At 35.8% G+C, this 25345-nt stretch overlaps 1 protein-coding gene and 1 long non-coding RNA gene across 2 annotated transcripts; one reads left to right on the top strand and one right to left on the bottom strand.

Annotated features, from left to right (window-relative positions):
• The first annotated feature begins 8046 nt into the window (after positions 1–8046).
• LOC108138107 lies at positions 8047–8659 on the top strand. The gene is made up of 3 exons (XR_001774079.2): positions 8047–8123; positions 8375–8536; positions 8590–8659. It is a non-coding gene; the product is annotated as an uncharacterized LOC108138107 (long non-coding RNA).
• A 5944-nt stretch (positions 8660–14603) lies between these two features.
• LOC108138109 (phenoloxidase-activating factor 2) lies at positions 14604–22943 on the bottom strand. The gene is made up of 2 exons (XM_017260119.2): positions 22818–22943; positions 14604–16034 (listed from the first exon to the last, which is right to left on the bottom strand). Exon 2 carries the CDS (start codon positions 16026–16028, stop codon positions 14772–14774), a length of 1257 nt encoding a protein of 418 aa, XP_017115608.1. The 5' UTR covers positions 16029–16034; positions 22818–22943; the 3' UTR covers positions 14604–14771.
• Between the last annotated feature and the right edge of the window lie 2402 nt (positions 22944–25345).

Below are 25345 nucleotides of genomic sequence, written 5' to 3'. Positions count from 1 at the left end.
GTTTTATAACCGATTATTTATTTATACCAAACCAAGAAATCCAAAACGGAGTGTTAATTGGAAACTCCATTGCAGATTCAATAAATACATTTGTCCGAATTTCCAATACTGCAAATAAGAACGAAATTATCCATTTAAAGGAACTAAAAATTAAACCATTAGATGACTACGAAAAAATAAAAACAAACGTAAATGACAAACATACAGATACTTTAAATAAATTGAATAAAAATGTCCCTTCCCAATTTAAAACAATACTTAATGAATTATGCACAAAAAACAAACAAAAAATTTGATTGAAAGATGATGAACCAGTTTATATTGAAACTACAGAAATCGTCACAGTCAAAAAGAAGAAGTAGATAAACAAGTCGATAAATTAATCAAAGATAAAATAATAGAAGCTTCAGTATCAAAATATAACAGTCTATTATTAATTGTACTCAAAAAGTCAATACACAATTCAACCGATATTAGATGGCGTTTAGTAATTGACTACCGCCAAATCAATAAGAAAATCTTATCTGATAAATTCCCATTACCAAGGCAGAGCAAAATACTTCTTATGCTTAGATTTGATTTCAGGATTTAACCATTTCACGAGAAATGGCTCCTATCGTTTCAATCGATTACCTAATGGCTTAAAAATAGCACCTACTTCTTTCCAAAGAATGATGACAATTGCATTTTCAGGTATCGAACCTTCACAGACATACCTATATACGGATGACCTAATTGTCATCGGTTGTTCAGAAAAGCATATGAATAAAAACCTAACAAATGTTTTTGATTTATGCAGGAAACACAACCTTAAATTGCATTACGAAGTGACCTTCCTTGGACATGAGTGTATTGACAAATGTACTTTACCGGACAACAAGAAATATGAGGTCATTGAAAAATACCCAGTCCCAACGTACCCATATAGATTCATTAAAATTTTTCTGATTTTTCACGACACATAACGCGAATATGAAAAGAATGTCAAAAAGACTTCAAGTACCTAAAAATACAACTGATGAAACCAACATTATTATAGTATCCCGATTTTAATAAAGAAAGAAGAATAACAACGGATGCAAGTAAACAAGCATGCGGAGCCGTTCTACCACAGGAACACAATGGAACGCATCTACCAGTAGCACACGCATCACGTTCATTCACAAAAGGAGAAAGTAATAAAAACACGACAGAGCAAGAATTAGCAGCTATGCATTGGGCAATTAAACACTTTAGACCTTATATATACAGAAAACACTTCACAGTAAAACAGACCACTAACATATCTATTTTCAATGACTAACCCAAGTTCAAAATTAACCAGAATGAGGAATACGATTTTATTGTTGAACATTTTAAGGGAAAGGACAATCACATTGCAGACGCATTATCTCGAATAACCATAACCATATTCAAACGAATAATAAAATTCTGAAAGTCACTACCAGAAACCAAAGTAAACAGAAAAATTCCTGCGCAGGAACAGAACAAGAAAAAATAGATTTGACTAGGCGAACTCTAAATAAAGCTTCTCAGCCCAACGTATACGAAGTCATTGTAAATGATGAGGTACGAAAAGTAGTGATCTTGCGATTAACCGATTCACTCTGCTTACTAAAGCATGGGAAGAAAGTTATAGCAAGAATTGACATAAATGATATGTACACCAATGGAATTCTCGACTTAGGTCAGTTCTTCCAAAGGCCTGAAAAGCAAGCCGGAATTCTAAATATCAGCCAACTCAAAGTGGCAACGAGCGAAAAGATCTTTGACACCATCTCAATAAAATCTTTCAAAATAATGGGCAATAAAATATTACAATCTCTAAGAGTAGCGCTACTCAAACCAGTGACAATATTATCAAATAATGATAAAGAGAAAGAAGCAATACTGTTTACATTCCATGAAGATCCAATACAAGGAGGTCATACAGGCATAGCTAAAACATTAGCAAAAATGAAAAGGTATTATTATTGAAAAAACATGACCAGAGATATATCAAAGAATATAAGAAAATGCCTCAAATGCCAAAAATCAAAAACAACGAAACACACAAAGACCCCATGGGCAATCACTGAAACGCCACAAATGGCTTTCGACAGGTTAATTGTGTATAGGATCGGTCCACTACCCTGAACAAGGAAATGAATATGCAGTCACTCTAATCTGCGAGTTAACAAAATATCTTGGTGCAATACCAATACCGAATAAAAGTGCTAATACAGAATCAAAAGTTATATTTGAAGATTTTATTTTGAAGTACGGTCCACTGAAGACGTTCATTACGGACATGGGAACAGAATATAATAATTCAATAATAGAAGAATTAAGCAAAAATTTATCAAAAACATAACTTCTACCGCACATACTCATCAAACTGTAGGTACCGTGGAGCAACGCCACAGAACATTAAATGAGTTCATCCGATCATACATCTCAGTTCACAAAACATATTGGGATGTGTGGCTCAAATACTTCGTATGTTGTTTTAATACAACCCCCTCTATGGCACATGACTATTTGTATTTTGTATTTGTATTTATTATAAAATTTCATCCTAACGCTACAAGTTTGGAACTTATAAGTTAATGCGCTAGTCACTACGAGTTTGCAAATATTTAATTGTTACATTATACTTAAAACTAATTTTCATAAAAACTAACCTAAGTCGCCTTCTATTTTTACTTTAATTTACTTAGTAGTGTTTTTAAGGTGGGTGAATAATTTTATCTTGAATTGCGTGGCACTGCTAATATTTTTAAGATGGTTTGGGAGCTGATTCCATGATCGAATAGCATTAATTAAAAATTGTCTTTCGGATGTCAATGATCTAGGTCTTATGCAAGTAAGATTGTTTGCTCTTCTAGAGGATGTAAATTGAAGTTTTTCGAAAAGATACAAAGGTTCTTTTTGGAAAATAATTTTTTGCAGAAAAATTAAGTTCCGCATCTTTATCCATTCATTTAGCGAGATATCGAATATTTTCTGCGAAAATTCGGATACGTGATCTGTATGTGGTTGGTTGAATATATACCTGGTTATGCAATTAAATAGAACTTTAATTTTGTTCTTACTGGTAGTGTCACAGTTTGAAACAACTTCTACTCCATAAAATAGCGCTGGAACAATGCAGGTTTTAGCTATTAGCAAACGTATGGGTGGGCAGGCAATTTTTAGTTACGGATAATGTCCTTATTATGCCATATGTTTTCCCTACAGACTTTTTAATATGATCATTCCAGGTAAGAGTTCTGTTGAATGTAAAACCTAAGTTTACAGCTGTATCAACGTACTCAAGTGGCGTGCTATTCATACTCAGTGGCTGCAAATTGTTAAAAATTATCTTTCTTTTACTTATGACAAAACATTTTGATTTTGATGGGTTGATCCCAAGTCCATTGTTGCCGGCCCACTCATTTACACGTTCAAGTTCTCTGTTACAAACATCTATACATTCATTTATTCTGTTTAAAGTACGACTCACATACATTTGGACATCATCAGCATACAAGTGTACATTACATTCAGATAACGCATTGGGAAGGTCATTAACATATAAGGTAAACAATAAGGGACCAAGCACAGACCCTTGGGGTACACCACGATTAACATTTTCATATGAGGACGAAACGCTAGACAGTACAACAGATTGACGACGATTTTGTAGGTACGAAGACACAAGTTTGACAGAAGTTTTAGAAAACATAAACATATTACGTAGTTTTGCACAAAGGACATTATGGTTTACTGTATCGAAGGCCTTACTATAGTCCAGTAAAACTAAGAGTGTAACATTGTTTTCGTCTATTTGTTCCCTTATGTCGTCTGCATTTTTTATAACAGCTGAGGTACAGCTTCTGTTTTTCCTAAAACCAGACTGATTATTAGTAAGCATTTCATTGTCGGACATAAATTTATTAATTTGATCAGCCATGAGATTCTCAAATGCCTTTGATAGGTATGGTAAAATGGAGATGGGTCTGTACACATTATTTGATTTAGGAATCGGAATTATTTTTGCCGCTTTCCAACAGTCCGGATAAGTAGATTTTGTCAGTACAGTATTAAAGGTATAGGTAATGTATGGCAGGATTTCTGGCAGCAGAATTTTTATGAATTTAGGGTTTATGTTGTCAGACCCAGTGGCGTCACTCTTAATTCTTAGTATACTTTGTAGGACATCACACTGATTAACACACAAAAACCTAAATCTAATATCACAGACAGTTTCAGATACAAATCGTGGGTTCAGATATTTATTTTCAGTGATTTCAGGTACTGTGCAGCTTAAGAACTTTTTATTAAGTTCATTTACATCTATGTCTTGTTCAAGTCTTGGTTTAACTTTGCATATTCCCAGGTTTTTAATTATTTTCCATGTCTGAGCAGTGGAAGATGCGTTGTTGAATTTATGGGAATAGAAATTTGCCTTGGCGGTGTCAGTAAGTTTGGTCACTTTTTTTTCAATGACTTGAACACTGCGTAAGCTTGAGGTGTCCTGTACCTTCTCCACTTATTGTACGCCCCGTCACGCTGTAATATTGCGTCTTTTAATGTTTCTTTGGAACCATGGTTTTTCAGAAAAACGAATAACTTTGCTACGAACAGGTACGACACAGTTATATAAATAACAAATATTGTTTTGTAAAAGGTTAACTTGTTCGTCTACTTCGGAAAGGGAATATATGTCATTCCAATTGCACAAATTAAAGGTGGAGTCCAAAAGGTCATAGTTGATATTTCTAAAGTCCCTAAAAACTATTGGATGGTCAAGGTATTGCAGGTCAAGTGCGTAAGTTAAGTATATGAGGTCATGTTTTGAGAACGATGGGACAATAAGTTGGTCATATGTAGCTACTTTGTCTGTATTAGACACAAAAAATAAGTCTAAAAGCGAGTTGCGGGTTTCATGTCCTCTGCAAGGTGGGAATCCCTTAAAATATCGCTATTAAAATCGCCTGTTATAATGACGTCTGAATAATTAGTTGACACGTCAGGAATGACGGTATATACACCCAATTAGTACCTTATCAGCATATCTTTGGCATCTAATTTCTATAAATAAGTATTCAATTGCACTACTGGTTGAATGTTTACATATAAACGTGGAACATAACTTTTTACTAACATATATTGCAACCCCACCCCCATGACTATCATGATCAGAGCGATGCAAATTATAACCATCACATTCAACTAAAACATCTCATAAATTAGGAACAAACCAAGTTTCAGAAACACATATAACATCTACACTCGAATTGATAGAGGTATCTAAATTCTTCAGTTTTTCGTGTGAGACTTTGAGCATTTATATGACACACATTAAGACCAGCTCTCTTCTCTCCGAGAACCCTTAACATCGCATGGCTATTTGATCGATTTGGATTTATGTTTATGTTATTGTTGTTGCTGTCACCCATTTTAAATTATTTAATTGTAATATTAGCTGCGCTCGCAGTCTATAAATATTTATGACATAAAGACACACCACACCAAGAAACAAAATAAAATTAATGCGACTGATACTAATCCTAAATAAATATAATAAAACTACTGATAATTTCACAACAATGGTATATAAATATAAGCGCCTCTTAGGTGCGAAATGAATTATCATTTAATGTCCCAGAACTAGCAGCTTCCAGCGCAGCTAATTCATCGGGGGTGCAAATCTCCATTTGAGCCAGTTCGCCCAGACTTTGCACGCAAATGGCCTCCCCTCCCTCTCTCTCCTTTACGAAGATATCTCCACGGCGAGAGAAAACAGCTGTTAGGCGCTTCAGCCTCTTGAGATGCATCGCCCGCTTGAAAATTTCATATTTTGTTTTGGTCAGCTGTTCGTTTATATATATAAACTCTGGCGAGTCTAGGCCGATGAGCTTTAAGCTCAGTTGCGTTTTGTTTTCTTTTCGGTATGCCCCGATCGCACGCAGCAGTGTCGCCTTATCGTGCACGTGTTCCATTTTAATAATTATAATTGGATCCACTACTGTACGGGTCGATTTTCACGGTCGCATTCGAAAAATCGTACGTACTTTAGGCGGCGGGGTCAGTTTGAGAGAGAAGCACAGTGCGTGAAAAAGTGCTTTCACATTTTCCCCCTGGACTTGTGGGACCCAATGCCAACGCAAGTTACAGGCGACTTCAGACGCCGCCTGTGCGTTGCAGGAGGCCACCCACTTTGCCTCCAACTCGTCAAGCGCTGATCCTGGCAGTTTTTAGACAGTTTCGCCTCCAGCTCCTGGACCCGCTGCCTCAGCATCCCCATCTCTCTCACCTCGCTCTCCAATTGAGTGACTCTCAGTGTGAGTTTGTTGCAGTCAGCTGCTATTAACTTACATTTTTCTTCCAGAGTGCCGGTTATACATACGTGCCTCGCCATCACGGATCTCCCCTGCAAGACTTTCCTTTAGCTCGGAAAATCTGATGTCGATCGTGTGAAGCAGTTGAGCATCGAAGTCACGGGCTCCCTTCAGATCGGAGTGAGTTTCCTTCCTAAGTCGCTTTGCTGCTGAAGACATTATTGTGTTGGTGCCGAGAGGGTTGAGTGTTTTGATGTTTTGAGTGTTTTGATGTACTGAGTGTTTTGTCTCTGTGCTCTTGTGTTTTGCTATGCACTGTTTCTTTATTGGATTGTTGTTGCACTTAATTGTGGATTTATTAAGAAGCGATTTACTGCTTAAAACCGATTTATTCCGGGCAACAAGAACTTTAACGTGTTGTACTCTTATTAATGATGCTGCCGTAAGCAGTTTTTAATTTTTTTAAGCCGAGTTTAAGGTGTTTTTCGGTGTTTAAAGCGGAGCTTCACAAAAGTGCGTCTATTTCTCTCTCACGGTTTTTACTAGTTATGCCCATATGAATTAGATTTTGGTAAAACTTTAAATTTAACTACACATTTTAAAAGTATAGATAAAGCCCGTATATAATATATAAGTCTATGCTACAGAATCTAAGTATAGACTAGAACAAGCATTTAAGAGAGCTATATTAATGTTAGAAGCTCATAAGCAGAAACAAAAAATTAGCTATGACAAAAATACTTTAGATTTTGGTTTTAAAATAGGAGATCAAGTTTCATTGAAAAATGAAACAGGGCATAAGCTAGATTTTAAATATAATGGACCCTATAAGTTTGAAAGCATAGAAGAAAAAGATAAAATAGTAATTTCAAAAAATAAAATAAAAAACAAACCGTTCATAAGGATAGGTTAAACAATTTTTATTCATTATTTTCAACAAAATAAATAAGTTCCAATAATATATAGTAATATAAAAAATAAAATAAATACCAATTCTTTCAGATTCCGTTTAAAAAAAATAATAAAAAACAACAACAAATAATAAATAATTAAAACATTTTTAAATTAATGTTATTACGTTATTTCTCAAAAGGGAGGGAGATGTAGTATGCACACATATTGTATACCCACTGTACCAAGAGTGCTTAAAGGGCACACACTGTAACACTTTGTTGCAGTGTTTACATAATCAAAATGTCCCGCAAGTGGCCGAAATTTTAACCGATCGCTATGCCTTGGACTACACACCGAAAGTGCTAGCGCCGGCATAATTGTAACACGAACGGACCACATCTGCATGTACCTCCCGCTCCCGCTTAAGAGAGCAAAGCCTATACACCTCAGCATATACAAATTCAATATGGACTAAAATTTCACCTTTAGATATCCCATTACCTAAAACTCTCAGAATATGGACTATTTTCCTTCTTTTAACTTTATTGGTGGACAATTTTTTTTTTAGGTAAATTGCCTTATTAAAAGTAGTCCATTTTACCAAAAATTTTCCAGCTGCTTTCAAACGCTTTCTGTGAAACCTTTTGATAAAATATTATTGGTGAACACTACAATGTATGAATAAGTTTCTTATTATTATACAGTTAATAAATTAAGTTTTAAGTTTAACTTCGCTTAAATGTTATACTGTAAGATGTATGCTAGAGGTGTGCGGTATTTCGATAGATAGATTTCCAAAACACTTAAAGCTATCGCTATCGTCTTAAAACCGGTGCCATCACTTACAGAAAGAACGAGCATTTCGTAAAGTTTCTTGAAAGTGCAAGTGCAAGTGAAATGTTTTAAAGACAATTAAATGAGCAAGTAAGTAATGCAAAATAACTTTATTTATACGCATTTTGGTATACATTATATACATTTTGGTCGCCACTTATTCACATCCATACACGCATATGTACATATACGAATGAGCAGTTGGGTCAAAATCCCATTAAAATAAATTTTTCTAGAATCGAACTAATGCGCATTTACCATACAAAAGTATGCGCAAGTGGTTATTTATGTGTGTATGTACTATTATATTTATTATTTAATATGTTTATGTTTCTTATTAGATAATTAGAGATGTTGAGTTGAAATATCCAGACTTAGAACTCAGTTTGGAAAATAAGTGGATTACATTTCGAACAAAGTTTAAACAGTTGGATCAAGAAAGGGCAAAGGAGCATTACAGCCTGGATCGTTAAACCAATTTAAATATAATGGTATAGGCGAAGGTAAGTTTTTCTATCCGTATTCATTTTCCATATTAATACGTCTATATTTGCAGTTGCGTTAAATGTTGGGATATTATTTTATTATAAATAAATAAACTCGAGTAATTAATATTAATTAATTAGGATAAGATTAATTTTAAACAAATAAAACAATATAAATAATAAAATTAAAACTAATTCAAATTTTAGTTAGGGCATATATGTCCTGAAAATTGGGCTGATGACAAAAAACTTGGTAAATTGTTATCTAATTTTATGGTCATCTTTGATTGATTTTTTAGGTCGTAAGTGATCTCAAGTCTCAAGTTTATAGATCGCCAGTAGCCTAATAACTCAAGGGTTGTGTTTGAATCGCAAAGGTTTTATTCTTCTCCTTAAATATAGCCTCGCAGCTCTTTCGCTAATGCTACTGCTGCTCCTCGTCGTTGTCCTCTGCGGCGTCGCACCTCGTCGCTATCTTCTGCGGCGTCGCTCCTCTACGTCGACTGCTTGCTGGTGTCTGACTCGTGACGGCTCCACCAAGACTCTGGATGTTATGCGAACCTCACTTTCGGGACCGGTAAGGTGTATTGCCTAGCAGGTAGAACTAGGTTCCGCCTCTTTGCCCAGCCACCTTTATCGCAGACTCTACGCAAGGACTCCCTGAGCTCGATTTAACCACGACCTAGCAATCGTTGGATCTCAGCGTTGTATTCTCACCCTTGTAGACTTGTCGTCATTTGGCGTCTCGACTTAGCGATCTTGATCCGGGACTCCGCACATGATTAACTTCCTACTCTTCTCGCGTACACGCATTCGCTTTGATTCTCCCACTATTACTTCGGGCTGAACTGCGCTTGCGCCGCCCTTTTATATTGTCTCGTTATTCCTTTCCTCCAGCTCGCGTGATCGGGTCCAAGGTCCACTGCCGCACCGTTGATTCACGGTGCGTCCTCTTTGTGCGGGTCCGAAGTCTGCCAATTTACCGTTCGACCCTGTTGCCCTTGCCGTGTGAGGGTCCAAAATCCAGCGTGGTACCGTTAGTTCAAGGTGTCTCCGCTTTGCCCGGGTCCAAGGTCCGTTGTTTACCGTTTGACCTGGGTGCCCTTGACTCCTCCGGCATTCTCGCCTCCTTCGCTGTTGCTATGCAGCTCTCCTGCATCGCAATTTATGGGGAGTTTTAAGACTCCTCACAGCAGTTAACAGCATTTTGTATTTAAGGTACCAAAAGTTTAAGTTTGTTAGTGAGAATGATTTTAATCCATTTATTAAAATAAGACTGGGGATGTGCTGCAATACGTATGATAAGTCGAATAAAACGGGATCAGTTTATGAGAATGAATTTAAAGAGAATAAGGTTGAAGTGAATGAAATATACAAGTTTGTCAAATAACTTCCTTTCCGTTTTTATTCAATGCTCTATAAAAAGTGTAAAAGTGCTCGAAATTAATTCAAATATGCGTCGTTTTCGTTGATATTCTGTGTCCCCTCGTAGAAACCTTCCTCCTTATTTGCCAAGAACTCGAACAGCCACTTTTCACATGAGTGAAAAGTTCATGGACAGGAACAGGTAGTTATCACTTGGAGCTATCTCCGGGCTATATGGTGGATGAGATTAGACCTCTCATCCAAACTTCCATAGCTTCTAACGAAGGGTTTGATCTGGCGTTGTTCTGGTGGAACACTACGCCATTCCTACTGGCCAATTCGAGACGCTCCTAATCGAGTTGTTCAGTTGTTCGCAGAAGATGGCAGAATTAAGTGTATGGCCATATGGGAGCCTTCCTGGTCGTCAATCCCGGCTTGGGTCGATTCACCGGTCTTCGACCACGATCGTTATGGCTTGATATTGTCGTATGTGATCCATTTTTCGTCGTCAGTCACCATCCGCCTCATTGAAGGGTCAAGTTTGTTCCGTTTATCAACATATCGCAGGAGTTGATTCGGTCCAAACATCAAGTTTTTTTTGTATCGAGCCTTCTGCAACTGTTTTAAAAAGGTTTGGATACTAACTGGGCAATGTCACGAGATGCCATATGCCGGTCTAGCTCGATGTACTACATGATTTGACCGGTATTTGTCGTCACCAGTGTCGTTTTCACCGGCTCTGAATCGTCGAAAACATACCTCTGCGGTTCGAACTGCTAGAGTACCATCCCCCAAAACACCATTAATCTCACGGAACGTTTTTCTAGCGTTTTTCTAGACAACAAAATCGCAGTAGCACTAAAAAAAGGCGAGGGAAAACACATACTTAATATCTATTAAAAATTCAGATTTCTTCTAACTTTTTTTTCTAATTTGTCAAAAGATGTTTGGTACACTGACTAGAACCCGCAGGTTAAGACCCTAATCTCATTCTCGTATACTTTCGTAGATCTTGACGTTTATAAGGACAGAAAACGGAAATATCTAAATCAACTCGGCTAGTGATCCTGAAAAATAATACTACAGGTTGGCTAAAAAAGACGCGTTTTAAAATGACTAAATGGCGGGGTTATATTTTTTTAATTCTTATTTTTTATTGGCTACTTGCATTTTTCAAAAGACCACTTACTTTATATGGCTGCCCCGGAATGTCAACAGGTCATCCGATCGACCCATTTTTTCAGCACATTTTTGATAGTATAATTCAAAAGCGAGTTCAATACCGTGCATTAGGTCGTCAACTGTAGTCCAACGGGGTCAAATCGCATCTGCGAAGCGGCTAATTGCCATCGGCTTTTCGGCAGATTATTCGATTTTCGAACGTACCGCGCAAAAGTTCAACTTTAACGATGGCTGTGAGGCAGGTAGCACCGTTCTGCTAGACCCATATGTAGTCGATGTCTCCATTTCCATTCGGGGGAAGAAAACGTATTTCAAAACGCCGCGATTTCGGTTAACATTGTGGTAATAAAGCTTATTGACGTAACCACCGAGGTGGAAATGAGCTTCAGCTGGAACGATGAAATTTCCATTTCAAATAAAGTGGTCTTCGGTCCTTTGTGTGAACTAAAAAGGCATGAAGTTTTAAAAAGCTAATTTTTCGTGGGCCACATTGTATGGTCAGAAAAGCTTTTTTCTACCTGTTGCTTACTTTTTACTCTACGGTTACGAATAAACTAAACAAAAAATGTTTATTTAAAAATGTGTCGTTATTACTTTAAAATTGTGTAACTTTTGCCCTTCCTTGGATTTGGCACTCGCAAAAGTCTTGTACCTTACCGGGGCTCAATAATCTAGTATATTTTCCAACTGGTACACAAAAAACGAAAAACAATTTTGTAATAGGCAAGTGTCATGTTTTTCACAGCTGTTGGTAAAGAAGAAGATTTTTACTCAGACTGGCATTCTTAAAATGACATCAGAAGTATTGAAACCAAACGGTGTCTAAAAAAGACCCTACCATAACCTTCACCAGTTAGATTATTTACTTAGGGATTATTTAACGGATGAAGTGGCTACTACCACTCATTTACTTAAGGACTTAATATAATAATATAAAAGAAAATCAATAATATACCAATTAATATTTTAACACCTCCGAAAAAGAAATACTGGTACAGTATTTGCTTCCTACAGACTCTCTTATAGCAAACCAGTACGTGATGTTATTGTCGGATTGGCACAAGCTGATTGCGAACTGGGAGCTGTAACAAAACATCTGGAGCTACATAGTAACAGCTCCTGAAACTTGTGTCATACAGATGCTCGTAATTGTGCCAACTGTTATACTGTATTTTCAATCGAATTTTTGACTACTTAAACTAAAATTTATTTTCTTCTGGCCAAAACATAAAATTTGTATTATAAGTTCATTTTCAATTTATGAACTTTGTATATTCAGACTTAAAATGGAAATTGAGTTTTAATGGTGGGAGGTTTTCTTAGATTATCGGTGCTTTATTAAATTAGAACCTGAGCGCGGTTAACAGCCTTTTGAATTTAAGGTACCAGACGTTTAAGTTTGTTAATGAGAAGGATTTTAATCCATTAAAATCAGACTTGTGATAAGTATGATAAGCCAAATAAAACGGAATCAGTTTATGAGAATGAACTTAAGAAGGCTGAATATAGAAAGTTAGCTATAATTTTTAAACAAATTTTATGTATTAAAATAAGATTAGGGATATGCTGCAATACGTATGATAAGCCAAATAAAACGGGATCAGTTTATGAGAATGAACTTAAGGAGAAAAAGGTTGAAGTAATTGAAATATATAAGGTTGTCAAAAACCTCCCTGCCGTTCTTTCGTTATTTATTTAATGCTTTATAAAAAGTGTTACAGTGATCGGATTTACTTCAAATGTGCGCCGTTTTGTTTGATGTTCTGTTTTCCCCTCGTGGAAGCCCCCCTCCTTATTTGCGAAGAACTCGAACAGCAGCTTTTCACAAGCCCCTCTTGAGTTCATGGACAGGAACAGGTAGTAATCACTTGGAGTTATCTCCGGGCTACATGGTGGATGCGATTAGACCTCCCGTCCGACCTCCCGTAGCTTCTAAAGATTCATCTTCAATGTTTGTGGTCTGGCGTTGTCCTGGTGAAACACTACACTCTTCCTGTTGGCCAGTTATGGATGCTTCTGGTCGATCGCCTGCTTCAAGTGGTTCAGTTGTTCGCAGAAGATGGTAAACTTAAGTGTCTGGCCATGTGGGATCCCACCAATCCCACCAAACGCACAGCTAAACCTTCCTGGTCAATCCCGGCTTGGCCACAGTTTGGGACGATTAACCGTCCTTCGACCACGACTGTTTTCACTTGATTTTTTCGTAAGTGATCCATTCTTCGTCGCCAGTCATCGTTCCGTTTTAGCAGCATATCGCAGGAGTTGATTCGGTCCAATCATCCAGCTTTTTTGGTATCCCGCCTTCTGCAGTTGGTTTAAAATGGTTTGGAGACTAAGTTATTACATGATTTGACCGGCTTAGCACCTATTTCTGACGGCACCCCACAAAAATAGTCCAAGGGGGTCAAATCGCATCTGCGAAGCGGCTAATTGACATCGACTTTTCGGCAGATTAAAATACTGATAATCCACAAAGTGGTCTTCGGTCCATTGTGAGAACTAAAAACGCATGAAGTTTTAAAAAAGTATATTTTTCGTGGGCCACATTGTAGGGTCAGAAACGCTTTCTTCTTCTTGTTGCTTACTTTTTACTCTACGGTTACGAATAAACTAAACAAAAAACGTTTCGTTAGTACTTAAAAAATTGTGTACCTTTTGCTCTTCCTTGGATTTTGCACTCGCAAATATCTTTTACCTTACCGGCGTTCAATTAACTAGTACATTTTCCAACTAGTACATATAAAACGAAAACAATTTTGACATAGGCAAGTCTCATGCTTTTCACATCTGTTAGCGAGTTGGTACAGAAGAAGATTTTTACTCAGACTGGCATACTTAAAATGACATCAACGGTGTCTTAAAAAAGACCCTACCATAACCTTTACAAGTTAGATTATTTACTTAGTGACTCAATATTTAATTTAACGGATGAATCCATTCCCTGATCCATTCAATCTTGCTGGATTTCCACATAAACATGAGGCATTGATCTTCAAGATACCTTTTCTTTTCTTGCGGTAATTGTTGTTCTTATGCCTTTGATACCGAGTTATCATATGTTTTAATATTAAAATAGAGACGAATTATTTCCTATGGTTATCATTATATTGCTGTTTTTATTCAACATTTGAATAGTTTATGTTATTTTGTCATTTTTAATAACCATTTTACATTCTGTTTAAGCTTGTACACCCTTGCAAAAATTACAAAAATTAAACATTCTATAAAAAGAAAATGGTATAATGAAATTTATTTTACAATTTGGTCCGAATTTACATTCTAGTCTATATAGGAAAGCAGATCGCTGATAAAAAGCAAATGCATTTAACATTCACATACTATAGAAGCTTTAACGACAGACGCTGAAGAGTTTGAGATGACGTGCAAACGAAACTAGCGCTAGTCCTATCTGAGTCCCGGGCTTTCTTCCTAGGGAGATTTATAACCAACTATGTCCTCGAGTTTTTCACATCGATTTATGTATACAAAATACAAGGTCAATAATACCAACACACTAAAGATTTTTAACATATGTAGATTGGTCTTGCTCCAAAAAGATTTTATTAGAAACGACTGCCTGAAACAAAGAAATCATTATTATCTTTTTTTCTTTAAACATAGTATTTATCAATATAAATATGTTATATCTTTAACAACGTAGCTTTTTTCCTGTTCAGTTTCTTTGTTGGCCTTTGGAGACAAAAAGTTAAGCAGTGTAGACACTCGTCCCAAAACCATTGGCTAACATTTGCTGGTCAATCCAATCTCGAGCCAAAGCTACGTTTGCATAAGCTGCTGGCACCTCATCGTTGCATCCAATTCCCCAAGCAACAATACCACTTTGCTGATACCGATTCACAGATGATAATTTAACGGGACAAACAAGGGGGGCTCCTCCATCGCCTTGGCAGGTATCAATGCCACGCTGCCCTCCTGCGCATATAAATGACCTGTCCAATGCAAACCTTGGTCCAAGTCGAGTGCGTCGAAGACGGTCTTGACAAGAATTAAAGTCCACAACGGGCAAGGGCACACGTTTCATTATGACGCTATATTTTCCCAAAGAACCAAAAACATCCTTTCCCCAGCCAGTGGAAAAGCATGTGACGGAGGGTGCCGGCACAGCTTCTTGGTGTGGTAAGCATATAACATTAATGTGATCATCTAAGTTAAGCGGTTGACTCAGAATTACAAGTGCAAAATCATTAGCTATGTTTCTGCTCTTGTATTGTGGGTGTCTAAGAACTTTTTGCACCGTTCTTTCTTGATAAGGTAGACGCTCTTTCGTTGTTTGTGAGTCCCATTCCCCAGCACGAATCGTAAAGGTTCCTGATGTGTGAGTCTCAACACAGTGTACAGCTGTCAAAACCACCTGTTGATGTATAAGAGATCCAGCACAAAAATAACTTAAATTTCCAGAGTGCAGTAAAGCAACAGTCCATGGAAACTCTCCAAACCCAGCTTCATTTTGCGTGACCCCAGCAAGAGTAAAATCTAGTCCACCCGTGTTGCGAATACCGCATCCTCGTGGTTGGTTTGGTCTTTGATCCAACGGCGTGGGATTTAAGGTCTCATTACGCGTCCTATTGTTAGCACAACACACGTCTACAGATGAAGGACAGATTGGGTCATCAGCGTTAAATCGAATATCTATTTCACCAAATCCGTCAAATGAACCGTCTTCAGTGACACTAGTCGTTGACGGATCGCATTTATAATAAGGCACGCAATTGCATTCTGCAGTTTTGCCACTAATGGAGTTAAAATTTGACTGTATACTTAAGGGGTCTATAGGATCAGGCGTAACCACTAATCCAATTCCACTATTTGGTTGCTCAGAACGACTGCTAAATATTTCTTCAATGTTTTTCTGTGCGTTTAAGTTTTGTTGAGGTGCAGGGGAGGATATACTCAATTTTAAAATCGTACATATTACGAACCAAATATTTTTAAAGCCAGTCATCGCAATCTAAAAGAAAATCAATAATATACCAATTAATATTTTTACACCTCCGAAAACGAAATTTTGGTACAGTAGTTGCTCTTATCCACTCTCATATACCAAACCAGTACGTGATGTTATTATCGGATTGCTACAAGCTGATTGCGAAATGGGAGCTGACACAAAAAGTCTGGAGCTAGTTACAAATGCTCGTAATTGTGTAAACTGTTATATTGTTTTGTTTTTTAAAGTAGTTTTGACGGCTTAAACTAAATTTCATTCCTTATTACTAATTAGTTATGTTCATATAAGCATAATTAAAATCAAGGTTTCAGGCCAAAACATGTGTTCTGAGTGCAGCTGAAGAGAGCGGACGTGTTTCGCTCGAGCTCCGGTATAAGTTGAAGATAGTAGATGTTTTAAAGACAAATAAAATAAAATATACAAAACTAAACTGGAAGAAGAAGAGACCGGTACTTCTCGTACATATCAACGCACGATAGCAAAGTGCAAAAAACGTCTACTAAGGGTATCTCGGCCCTACTGATGGTCGATAACCACAGAGCACGGTCTTGCTTCACCTCTCTACTTACTCTTACACCTTCTTCTACGGCGTAGAGTTAGTGTAAACCCCCTACCATCAGACTCGACCACTGGAGCACCAACAATATGCATCGGTAAAACGTCTGCAATTGCACCAAAAGAAATAAAAACATCTACAGCAACGGCAGCCAAATTAGCAACAGAGGCAGAAACGGCACTTATCGCGGAACCTACTGCGAAGTCGTTGATCGCAGCGCCAAATACAACGGCAACAAAACCTCTGACAGCTAATCAAAACCAAAACAATATTCAACAATCGGGCCTGGTCATACAATCCGGCATGGATCGCTACATCCAAAATATACGTAAGCTAAGCCCGTAAAACACCGACGTTGGTAACAAACCAAAAATAAACCGTGTCCAAAGAGACAACGAATTACACGGGAGATTGCCCTCCTAGCTGAAATTCAACTAGAACTGGGTCAAAAGACCCAACCGAACTCTAAGCCCCCACAAATTTACATTAGGGAGAAAAGCTCAACAAAATTGCTCAACAAAATTGTTGCTCTGGTCGCGGACCGAAATTTTGACAATCCATGCATTTTTACAACTTACTTATAGATTGCTTTACAGCTGTGGGAGACTATAATGTTATAATGCAATCATCAAACTGAGCAACAAATTTGACTATGTTTCCCCTGGTAACCCCACATACTGGCCAGCAGACAACAGAAAAGTCCCTGACCTAATAGATTTTGCGGTGACAAAAAACATTCCACATATCATAACTCTTCTTTAAAAGCCCAGAGACCACAGCCCACCCACACAGGTTGACGTCGCACAGAACCAACTAGTTAAAAAATAAAAAATATGTAAGTTCCCACATTGAACTAACGCCGCAGCTCAACATCGAAGCGGACATCGACTACACTACCGATGCTCTTGAAGATATACTCGTTGCACCAGCCACTATTTCAACACCTCAAGGAAAGGACGTGCGAACTACAAAATGAACAGCTTCTATTGGAAAAGAGTCGATCCCAGATCGCCATCCTCAAAACAACGTATTATGGAAACCACACGCACGCTAAACCGAGCCCGGAAAAAAGAAACTATTTAGCCAAACTAATTCAGCAGCTTCCACTGGATCTTAAACGCTCGACCGCTCCTGCGTCTGGATTACAAGGTTTTGCTATACAACTCCACCCCCAAGCAAAACACCCACAGGAACCTCGGGATTCTTGCAGTTGAAGATAAAATGACAAACAAAAGCCGACCTACAATGAAAAACTCTCTGTCCACCCAAATCATCTCGCAAGAAGCTTGACTCGGGTTTCCAGCAGAACCCGCCAACAACACAACGACCTTCCAACCCAGGAATAATTTTCAGGGCCACATAACTCAGTAACAGTCATACGACTGTAAGTTAGGTTATTGCCATAAGATTTAATACACTTATTGTTAATAGCCAAAAGAAAAAGATTAATCAAATAAATAACAAAGCAATTAAAAAAAAATTACGTTTTCAAATTCAATGGTGGAAAGTATTTTTAGATTAAGGTTGCTTTATTAAACTTAAAATAAAGTCAAAGAAGAAAGAAGGTACACTTCGGCAAGTCGAAACTTTTAATACTTTTTACCTTTAACAATTAACAATGTCCAATCGTAAATGTCAATATGACTTCCTTGAACCTTGTTTAAAAATTGAAAACGTGTTTTTCAAGTATTAAAAAAATTCTACATTTTAAGATATATAAAAGCTAAATAATAACGAAGTTATGTACATTTTAATACTAATTTTCGGATACTTCCTTTGTCACTTATGTAATGCTGTCGCATAACTTTAATAAAATTTAAGCCACAAAAAAATAACTATATCTATATTCTATATACTATACTGTAAGTATATACGTACGTGTTAAAAAACAAGAAAGTAACATTTTTTTTGTATTCTACAGTCCTCCGGTCCAACCTACTGCTTGCAAAAAAATAGGACTGATAGCCTAGTTTAAGTAGAAACGGAAGGACAGTAGCTTATCTCAGATTTTTCTTTGCAATAATTAAATCTATTGATCCAAATGAGACAATCAAAAAACTTCAATGGCATGTGCTAGCTAATTGTCCAACCATTAAAAAAATGTCGAATCACTTTCTAAAGGAGAGTTTTATAAACTATCAAAGACAAAACTTTGTGACACAAACTTTGTGACAAAATCCATTGTATGATAAATTAAAATGGCTATTTAATGGTTCGAAAGGGTGGTCCATCTAGAAGTTGCTTTTTAAATAATTATTTCAACTTTAATAGCTCAAATGACATTGCCATTGAGTCAAATATTCATAAATCACAATCTGGATTACATAGTTTTCGAGATTTCATCGCTCATGCGGACGACAGACGGACATTCAAACAGACGAACAGACGGACGGACAGGCAGAAGGACATGTCTAGATCATCTCGGCAATTGATCCGATTCGCGACGCGCTTAGATTTGGCAACCCACAAGGAATGCTCTGTACTGGTTGGCGATAGTTTTGCAATGTACCGACGTTGTGCTTTTTCTTATTTACGTTTTAGGGCCCTGGTGAGTCTGCGAGTAGACTCCTTAAGACATTGCTTCGAGGATGGTGATCTACGAGGCAACAGGTACTGCAAATTGTCTGCTGTCTGGCTCCAGTTCCAACTTGAGTGGTTGCGGCTTCTTATTTTTTTTATTATTTAATTCTTGATGATCTGGGAATGTTTGGCTGACTCAAGTACTGCGTGATTTAAAGTGCCTATTTGTCCTATCATTAAAATATATTTTAAATGTCAAATTCTGCAAATGATTTTCTTCCAGAGGATTCTTTTCCCCATACACATCATTGAACATAAAATTTGAAATTCCGCGTCCAAAAATGAATCCCTAACCAAACTTTTACAGGTTCGACATAGTCAAAAATTTAACTTAGTGTGAAAAAATTGTCGATGCATATATAATAATAATTTTTTTATATAAAGTTGCTAAATAAACAGGTACAAGTAAAAAAAAATTTAAAAGCTTCCACATTCTATTTTTTATTATTATTAGTTATAATAGTTATAATTATTAGTTATAATATTAGAAATGTTGTTTTTATTTGAGCCGGTACTATTCCGGTACCCGCAACCGAAACATAAAATATCGAAATAGATATATTGTAACCGGAACCCATGTTTGATTCGTTTTATTTTTTTCTTAAAAATTAAAAAATATTTTTAAAATTGTTAAATGTTTTTTGAATAAATAAGCAGTAATTTTTAAGATACGAGAAATGTCCAACTTAAAACTTATTTTGATAACCGGTTTCAGAGTTTATTGGCTTTTAAAGTTTTGGATAGTGTTTGTTTGAATATAGCAATGATCCACATTTTATTGTGTAAATATTTATATGTAATATTGAAAGTAAACTTGTCAACTTTCTTTTTTTAGAAACTTATTACCCACAAGCATACTTTTTTTGGTTGCCAAATTCTGTCTGGTTATTTATGTGGTTGAAGAACTAGCGAACAGTGATTTGATCAGCCAATGAAGCACTTATATTTTAAGCTTCGCGACGACAAGGTTATGAATCCAACTTCCAGACTTAAAATAGTCTTAACAGTATTAAGACTTACAATAACCTAATATGACAATAAATTTAACGTAGCGGTTCTTGCTTAGTAGTCTAAAAATATTGTGCGTAAAATTACTTGTACTGTTTGACCAGCGCATTAAATTATAAGTTTTAAAACTGTAGCCGTAGAAAGAATTTTTTAAATAAATTAAATTATATATGCGTCGGAAAGAACAAACTTCAAAATTTTGTTTACGCGATAAGGATATGAATCCAACTTCAAGACTTTAAAAAGTATTAGCAGTGTTACGCATTGGCACACTTACAATATCCTAATATGACAATAAATAAATCGTAGCGGCCTCAGCTTTATCTATACTATAAGTCGAATTAAAATTTTCTTTGGTAGTCTAAAAATATTGTGTGAAAAATAAGTTGTACTGTTTGACCAGCGCACTAAAATATAAGTTTGAAACTTCTAGCCGTAGAAAGAATTGTTTAAATAAATTAAATTTAATTAAATATGATTCGGAAAGAACAAATTCATTTGTGAGATTCCAAATCGGTGCAAGGCGTAGAAGACTTTTTTTTTATTAATATGTTTATTACTTTTTCAACTGCAAAAAATCTTTCAGAATCTGAATTTGTAATTAAATTGGCCGGTATTTTACTACCCTTTTACACGTTTAAATAACATCTTTTTGTTTTTTGCCAACGTAATATGCTTTGGTAAAAACAAAAGCCTTTTGAGAGGCTTTTTCTTGATCGATGCAACTATTACATTTTCTAAAATTAATATTGAAATTCAATAAAAAAATTTTTTTTAATTATGACTTCTCGAGACGCCAGTCAGTTACCAGTATATATGATATTTTTCTTGATTTCAGAAAATTTTAAATGACTTTTTCAACAATTAATGGAACACTTCGCCCTTAATTTCAGAAAATAATTTGTCTTTTGTTTATCCATGTATTTTGGGGTCCTGATTACAAATAAACAGGTCAAAGTTTGCGACGAGACCGACTTCTTGGAAAATAACGTTAAAAAAAGTTATTTCTGTTTTTTTGGCCATTTCTTGTAAAATATGACTTTTATCAAAAAACATAACCAAACAAAAGTTCAAAGTCAATTTTTTGTTTAGTGACTTTTTCGGTAAAGTTAATATTTAACGAGTTATCGACCAAACTAGGTTGCTTTTTAACAGTCATTTTAAAGTGACGAGCTGATCTGGCAACATCACCTAAACAGGGATGAGCAAACTATCTCAACGTTCATCGATACATTGTCGCGTTCCTTAATGTTATCGAAAAATATCGGAATGAATGTTAACTATGTGCGACATATATATGTTATAGTCGTCCGATTTTAATGAAAGTTAAAATATTGAACCATTACTATTTGTCGAAGAACTAAAAAAAATTTAAAAACAGCAAAGTTATAATTTTTTTTTTATTTATTTTTCCGATTGTTCCAATGCTATAGTCGTCCGATCCCGCTCGTTCCGACTTATATACTACCTGCAATAGAAAAACAACTTTTGGGAAAGTTTCATGCAGATAGCTTTAAAACTGAAGGACTAGTTTGCGTACAAACGGACGGACATGGTTAGATCGACTCTCCTAGTGATGCTGATAAAGAATATAAATATTCTTTATAGGGTCGGACTGATATTATAATACCCTCTGCAAGGGTATAAAAACCATAAAGTTTATTAAAAAAAATTAATTGTGTGCTCATTTTGAAATGACGGTTGGAAGGCAAAACTTTTCTGCATTCTTGTCGTAAACTATCAGCTTTACGCAAAATGTCACTATACATGAAATGTATAGTTCATCCCGGTCTCCAACTTTTGTTTAACGGTTTTTTTATAAAGTTTATATTATTGGATTTATTGACAAAAAACCAAAATATGTTTTTACGGATATTTTCCAAGAAATCGGTTTTGTCGCACAATTGTACATATTTTTTCGTGAAAATTAAAAACTGATCGGACGTTGGGGGTTTGCGGAAGTTTACCCCTTTCTTTTTATACTTAACCAACCGTCCTTAGTTTAAAGGATTACAAAAGTTTCATAAATAAATTCATCCTTGAATTTAGGAAAGGTGCTAACGAGTATATTTACCCACAATTTGCACAATTTGCTATACATTAACAATTTTTCGTTTCATCCTTGCGGTTCGTTGCTGATAAAACCGAGAAAAGGCAACAACAATTGCATGGTTTTTTTTTTGGATGGCTAAGTCAAATCAAATTTGATTTTGTCTTTTCCTCAGCTCTACACTGAATTCATTACTTGTGTAGGTGATCTTCTTTGAATGTGTTGGTAAATGCACTCCCATAAGGCAGTTTCGAGCACCCCTGATTTATGTACAAGCAACCATTGACAGACTGGGACAGACATTTACATATGTATGTATATGTAAATTTTAAAGCGCCTATAGGGCAGCTTTGAATGTGCCTACATATGTGCATATGTATCTACAAACAATATATATATGTATGTATGTACATATGTATGTATGTACATATGTTTGTAGATAATAAACTTAACAAAAATATTAATCGAATATTAAACTGTGGCAATACTTGCCCTGTTATGAATTTTGAATGTTTTGCTGCGTTTTTTTTCTTGTTAAGAAATGGGATAAAAAAAATTAATTTGATTCGTTTTTTTAAATATATGTATGTACCTTCCAATTATTAGATTATTAATCAATAAATATTTGTCCGTCTTTCTCAGTTGCTCTGAATTCGGGCGTCTACTGACGTGAGCGTAAAACGAATACGGTAAGTATGTATGTGTTTTGAAAATAACACACACCAAAATAAGTAAAAACAAGCTCACATCCGACGTCACAAAGCTCAAATCGTAATTTTATACCCTTGCAGAGGGTATTATATTTTCAGTCAGAAGTTTGCAACGCAGTGAAGCAGACGTTTCCGACCCTATAAAGTATACATATATATTCTTGATCAGCATCACTAGGAGAGTCGATCTAGCCATGTCCGTCTGTCCGTCCGTCTTTCGTCCGTTTCTACGCAAACTAGTTTCTCAGTTTTGAAGCTATCTGCATGAAACTTTCCCAAAAGTTGTATTTCTCTTGAGGGTAGTATATAAGTCGGAACGAGCCGGCTTGGACGACCATAGCATATAGCTACCATAAGGACAGTCGGAAAAATAATTTAAAAAAAATATAACTTTGCTGTTTTTAAATTTTTTTTTAGTTCTTCAACAAATAGTAATGGTTAAATATTTCAGAATTACGGTTTAAATTTCATCAAAATCGGACGACTATAACATAAAGATCCCATGGGAACAATAAAAACATTAAAACAAAAAAACAAATTAAAAAAATTTTCTTTTTTATTTCGTAATTTTTTTTTTATTAATTTTTAATTATTTATTTATTAATTATTTGAAAGTTCAGAATTACGCTCTTAATTTTATTAAAATCGGAAAATTATATTATATAGCTGCCATAGGAACTCAAATAATTAAACTGCAAATCATCACAGCTTCAATGCTTTTAAACATACACCCAAGTAAATCATAATTTTAATGTTTTCAAGAATATTTAATTCTTGCAATAGCTGCTAGGATATATGAACTTCGCCTTGCCGAAGTTGGCTTCCTTTCTTGTTATTAATAGCGTCTGTACACAGCAGCTAAAAAGAGTTGTAGCGAAAAAGTTGAAGCGACCCATTCACACAGGCACAGCTGATCGACCTACTAGAAGTAAACAAACCTAAAAAGATGATGAAGAGAACACAAAAATGCAAATTGAAATACATTTTAAGCCATCGCAAGTGGAAAGTTTTCCACTGCTAATGATTAATCCACTACTGTTGGCCTATGGTGACCACCCGAGCTGTAGCGAAAAAGTTGAAGCGACCCATTCACACAGGCACCCGCTGATGCAAAAACAGCTGATCGACCTTCTAGAAGTAAACAAACCTAAAAAGATGATGAAGAGAACACAAAAATGCAAATCGAAATACAATTTTAGCAATCGCAAGTGGAAAGTTTTCCTTTGCTAATGATTAATCCACTGTTGGCCTATGGTGACCACCCGATCCATTAATTTTTGCTGGTTTTCCCCATAAATATGAGTGCTTTTACGCGCTTATTGCAGGTCGTCCAGCTTTTTGCCCCGCAGTTCAAATAGAAGTCTATATGTTTCTATTCTTTCATATTATGGAATTGGCATTTGCTCATTCATTCTCATTCAATGGCATTTTCCTTGGCCAAAATGCACCACCACCTCCAAAAAAAATCCCAAAATAGCCAAAAAATTAAAATGTAGAACTTTAAATTAAAAAAAAAAAAATTTCAGTTGCTTAAAAAATAAAAGTATTTTTTGAGAAACTGGTTTATGTGTGTATACATACATATGAACGTACTTAAATAATAAAATTTGTGTTTTCACGATGGTGCAAGCAACCATGATTTTTGGCCAAGACCAATTTTTTTTAAAGTCGTTAAAAAAATGATTTACCGCTTTGGTTAAACATTGCATATCTGTTGAGTTTTCGGCTGTTGCTGAAGCGCAAAGCTATTGTAGTTAAATCGTTAATTTCATCTCAAAGCGTAAAGCCTGGATACAATAAAAATAAAAAATAAAATATTGAGTAGAAATTAATGAAAATTATGAAGGCGGGTTGAAATTTTTAGAACGACTCAACTTAAACGAACTTTTTCCCCATCTCTACGCTCCTATAGTAAACCTATATGATTAAAAAACGAGTTTGACCTCAAATGCAATAACGAATTCCAAGTGTAAGCAGTGCATTGAAGTTTCAAAAAGAATCAAATCACTATGAACGGCAGTAAATGTAGTGACAATTATCACCGGAAAGCGTGTGCAAGGGGACATTATATATAGCCGCAATATTCAAAGCTAGCAAAGAATAGTCCGATCTTAAAAAATGATATGGCAATCAAAAGAGTTTGTGCATACTAAGAGTTTTAGAAAGTCATTTGGTTTCGGAGAAATGGGAGTGAAAATGGAGTCATGCGTTAAATCAATGACTAATAGTTATTAATACGATTTGTGTTTTTGATGGTAAATAGTAGATATTGATTAAGGTATCCGTCCCTTTAGCCTTCTGCAACTTCTAGCCTCAAAAACACTAAAATCTTGTAGTGAATTGTACATTTTATATAAAGATACATATGTACATATATATTAAGGTCAGCTCTGCCCAGCTTTTAAACTTG

Source organism: Drosophila elegans, unplaced genomic scaffold, assembly GCF_018152505.1.
Source record: "Drosophila elegans isolate 14027-0461.03 unplaced genomic scaffold, ASM1815250v1 contig_476, whole genome shotgun sequence".
In the NCBI taxonomy this organism is placed as follows: Eukaryota; Metazoa; Arthropoda; class Insecta; order Diptera; family Drosophilidae; genus Drosophila; species Drosophila elegans.
Note: the sequence above shows the minus strand (reverse complement) of the source record. Positions and strands in the feature narration are given on the sequence as shown.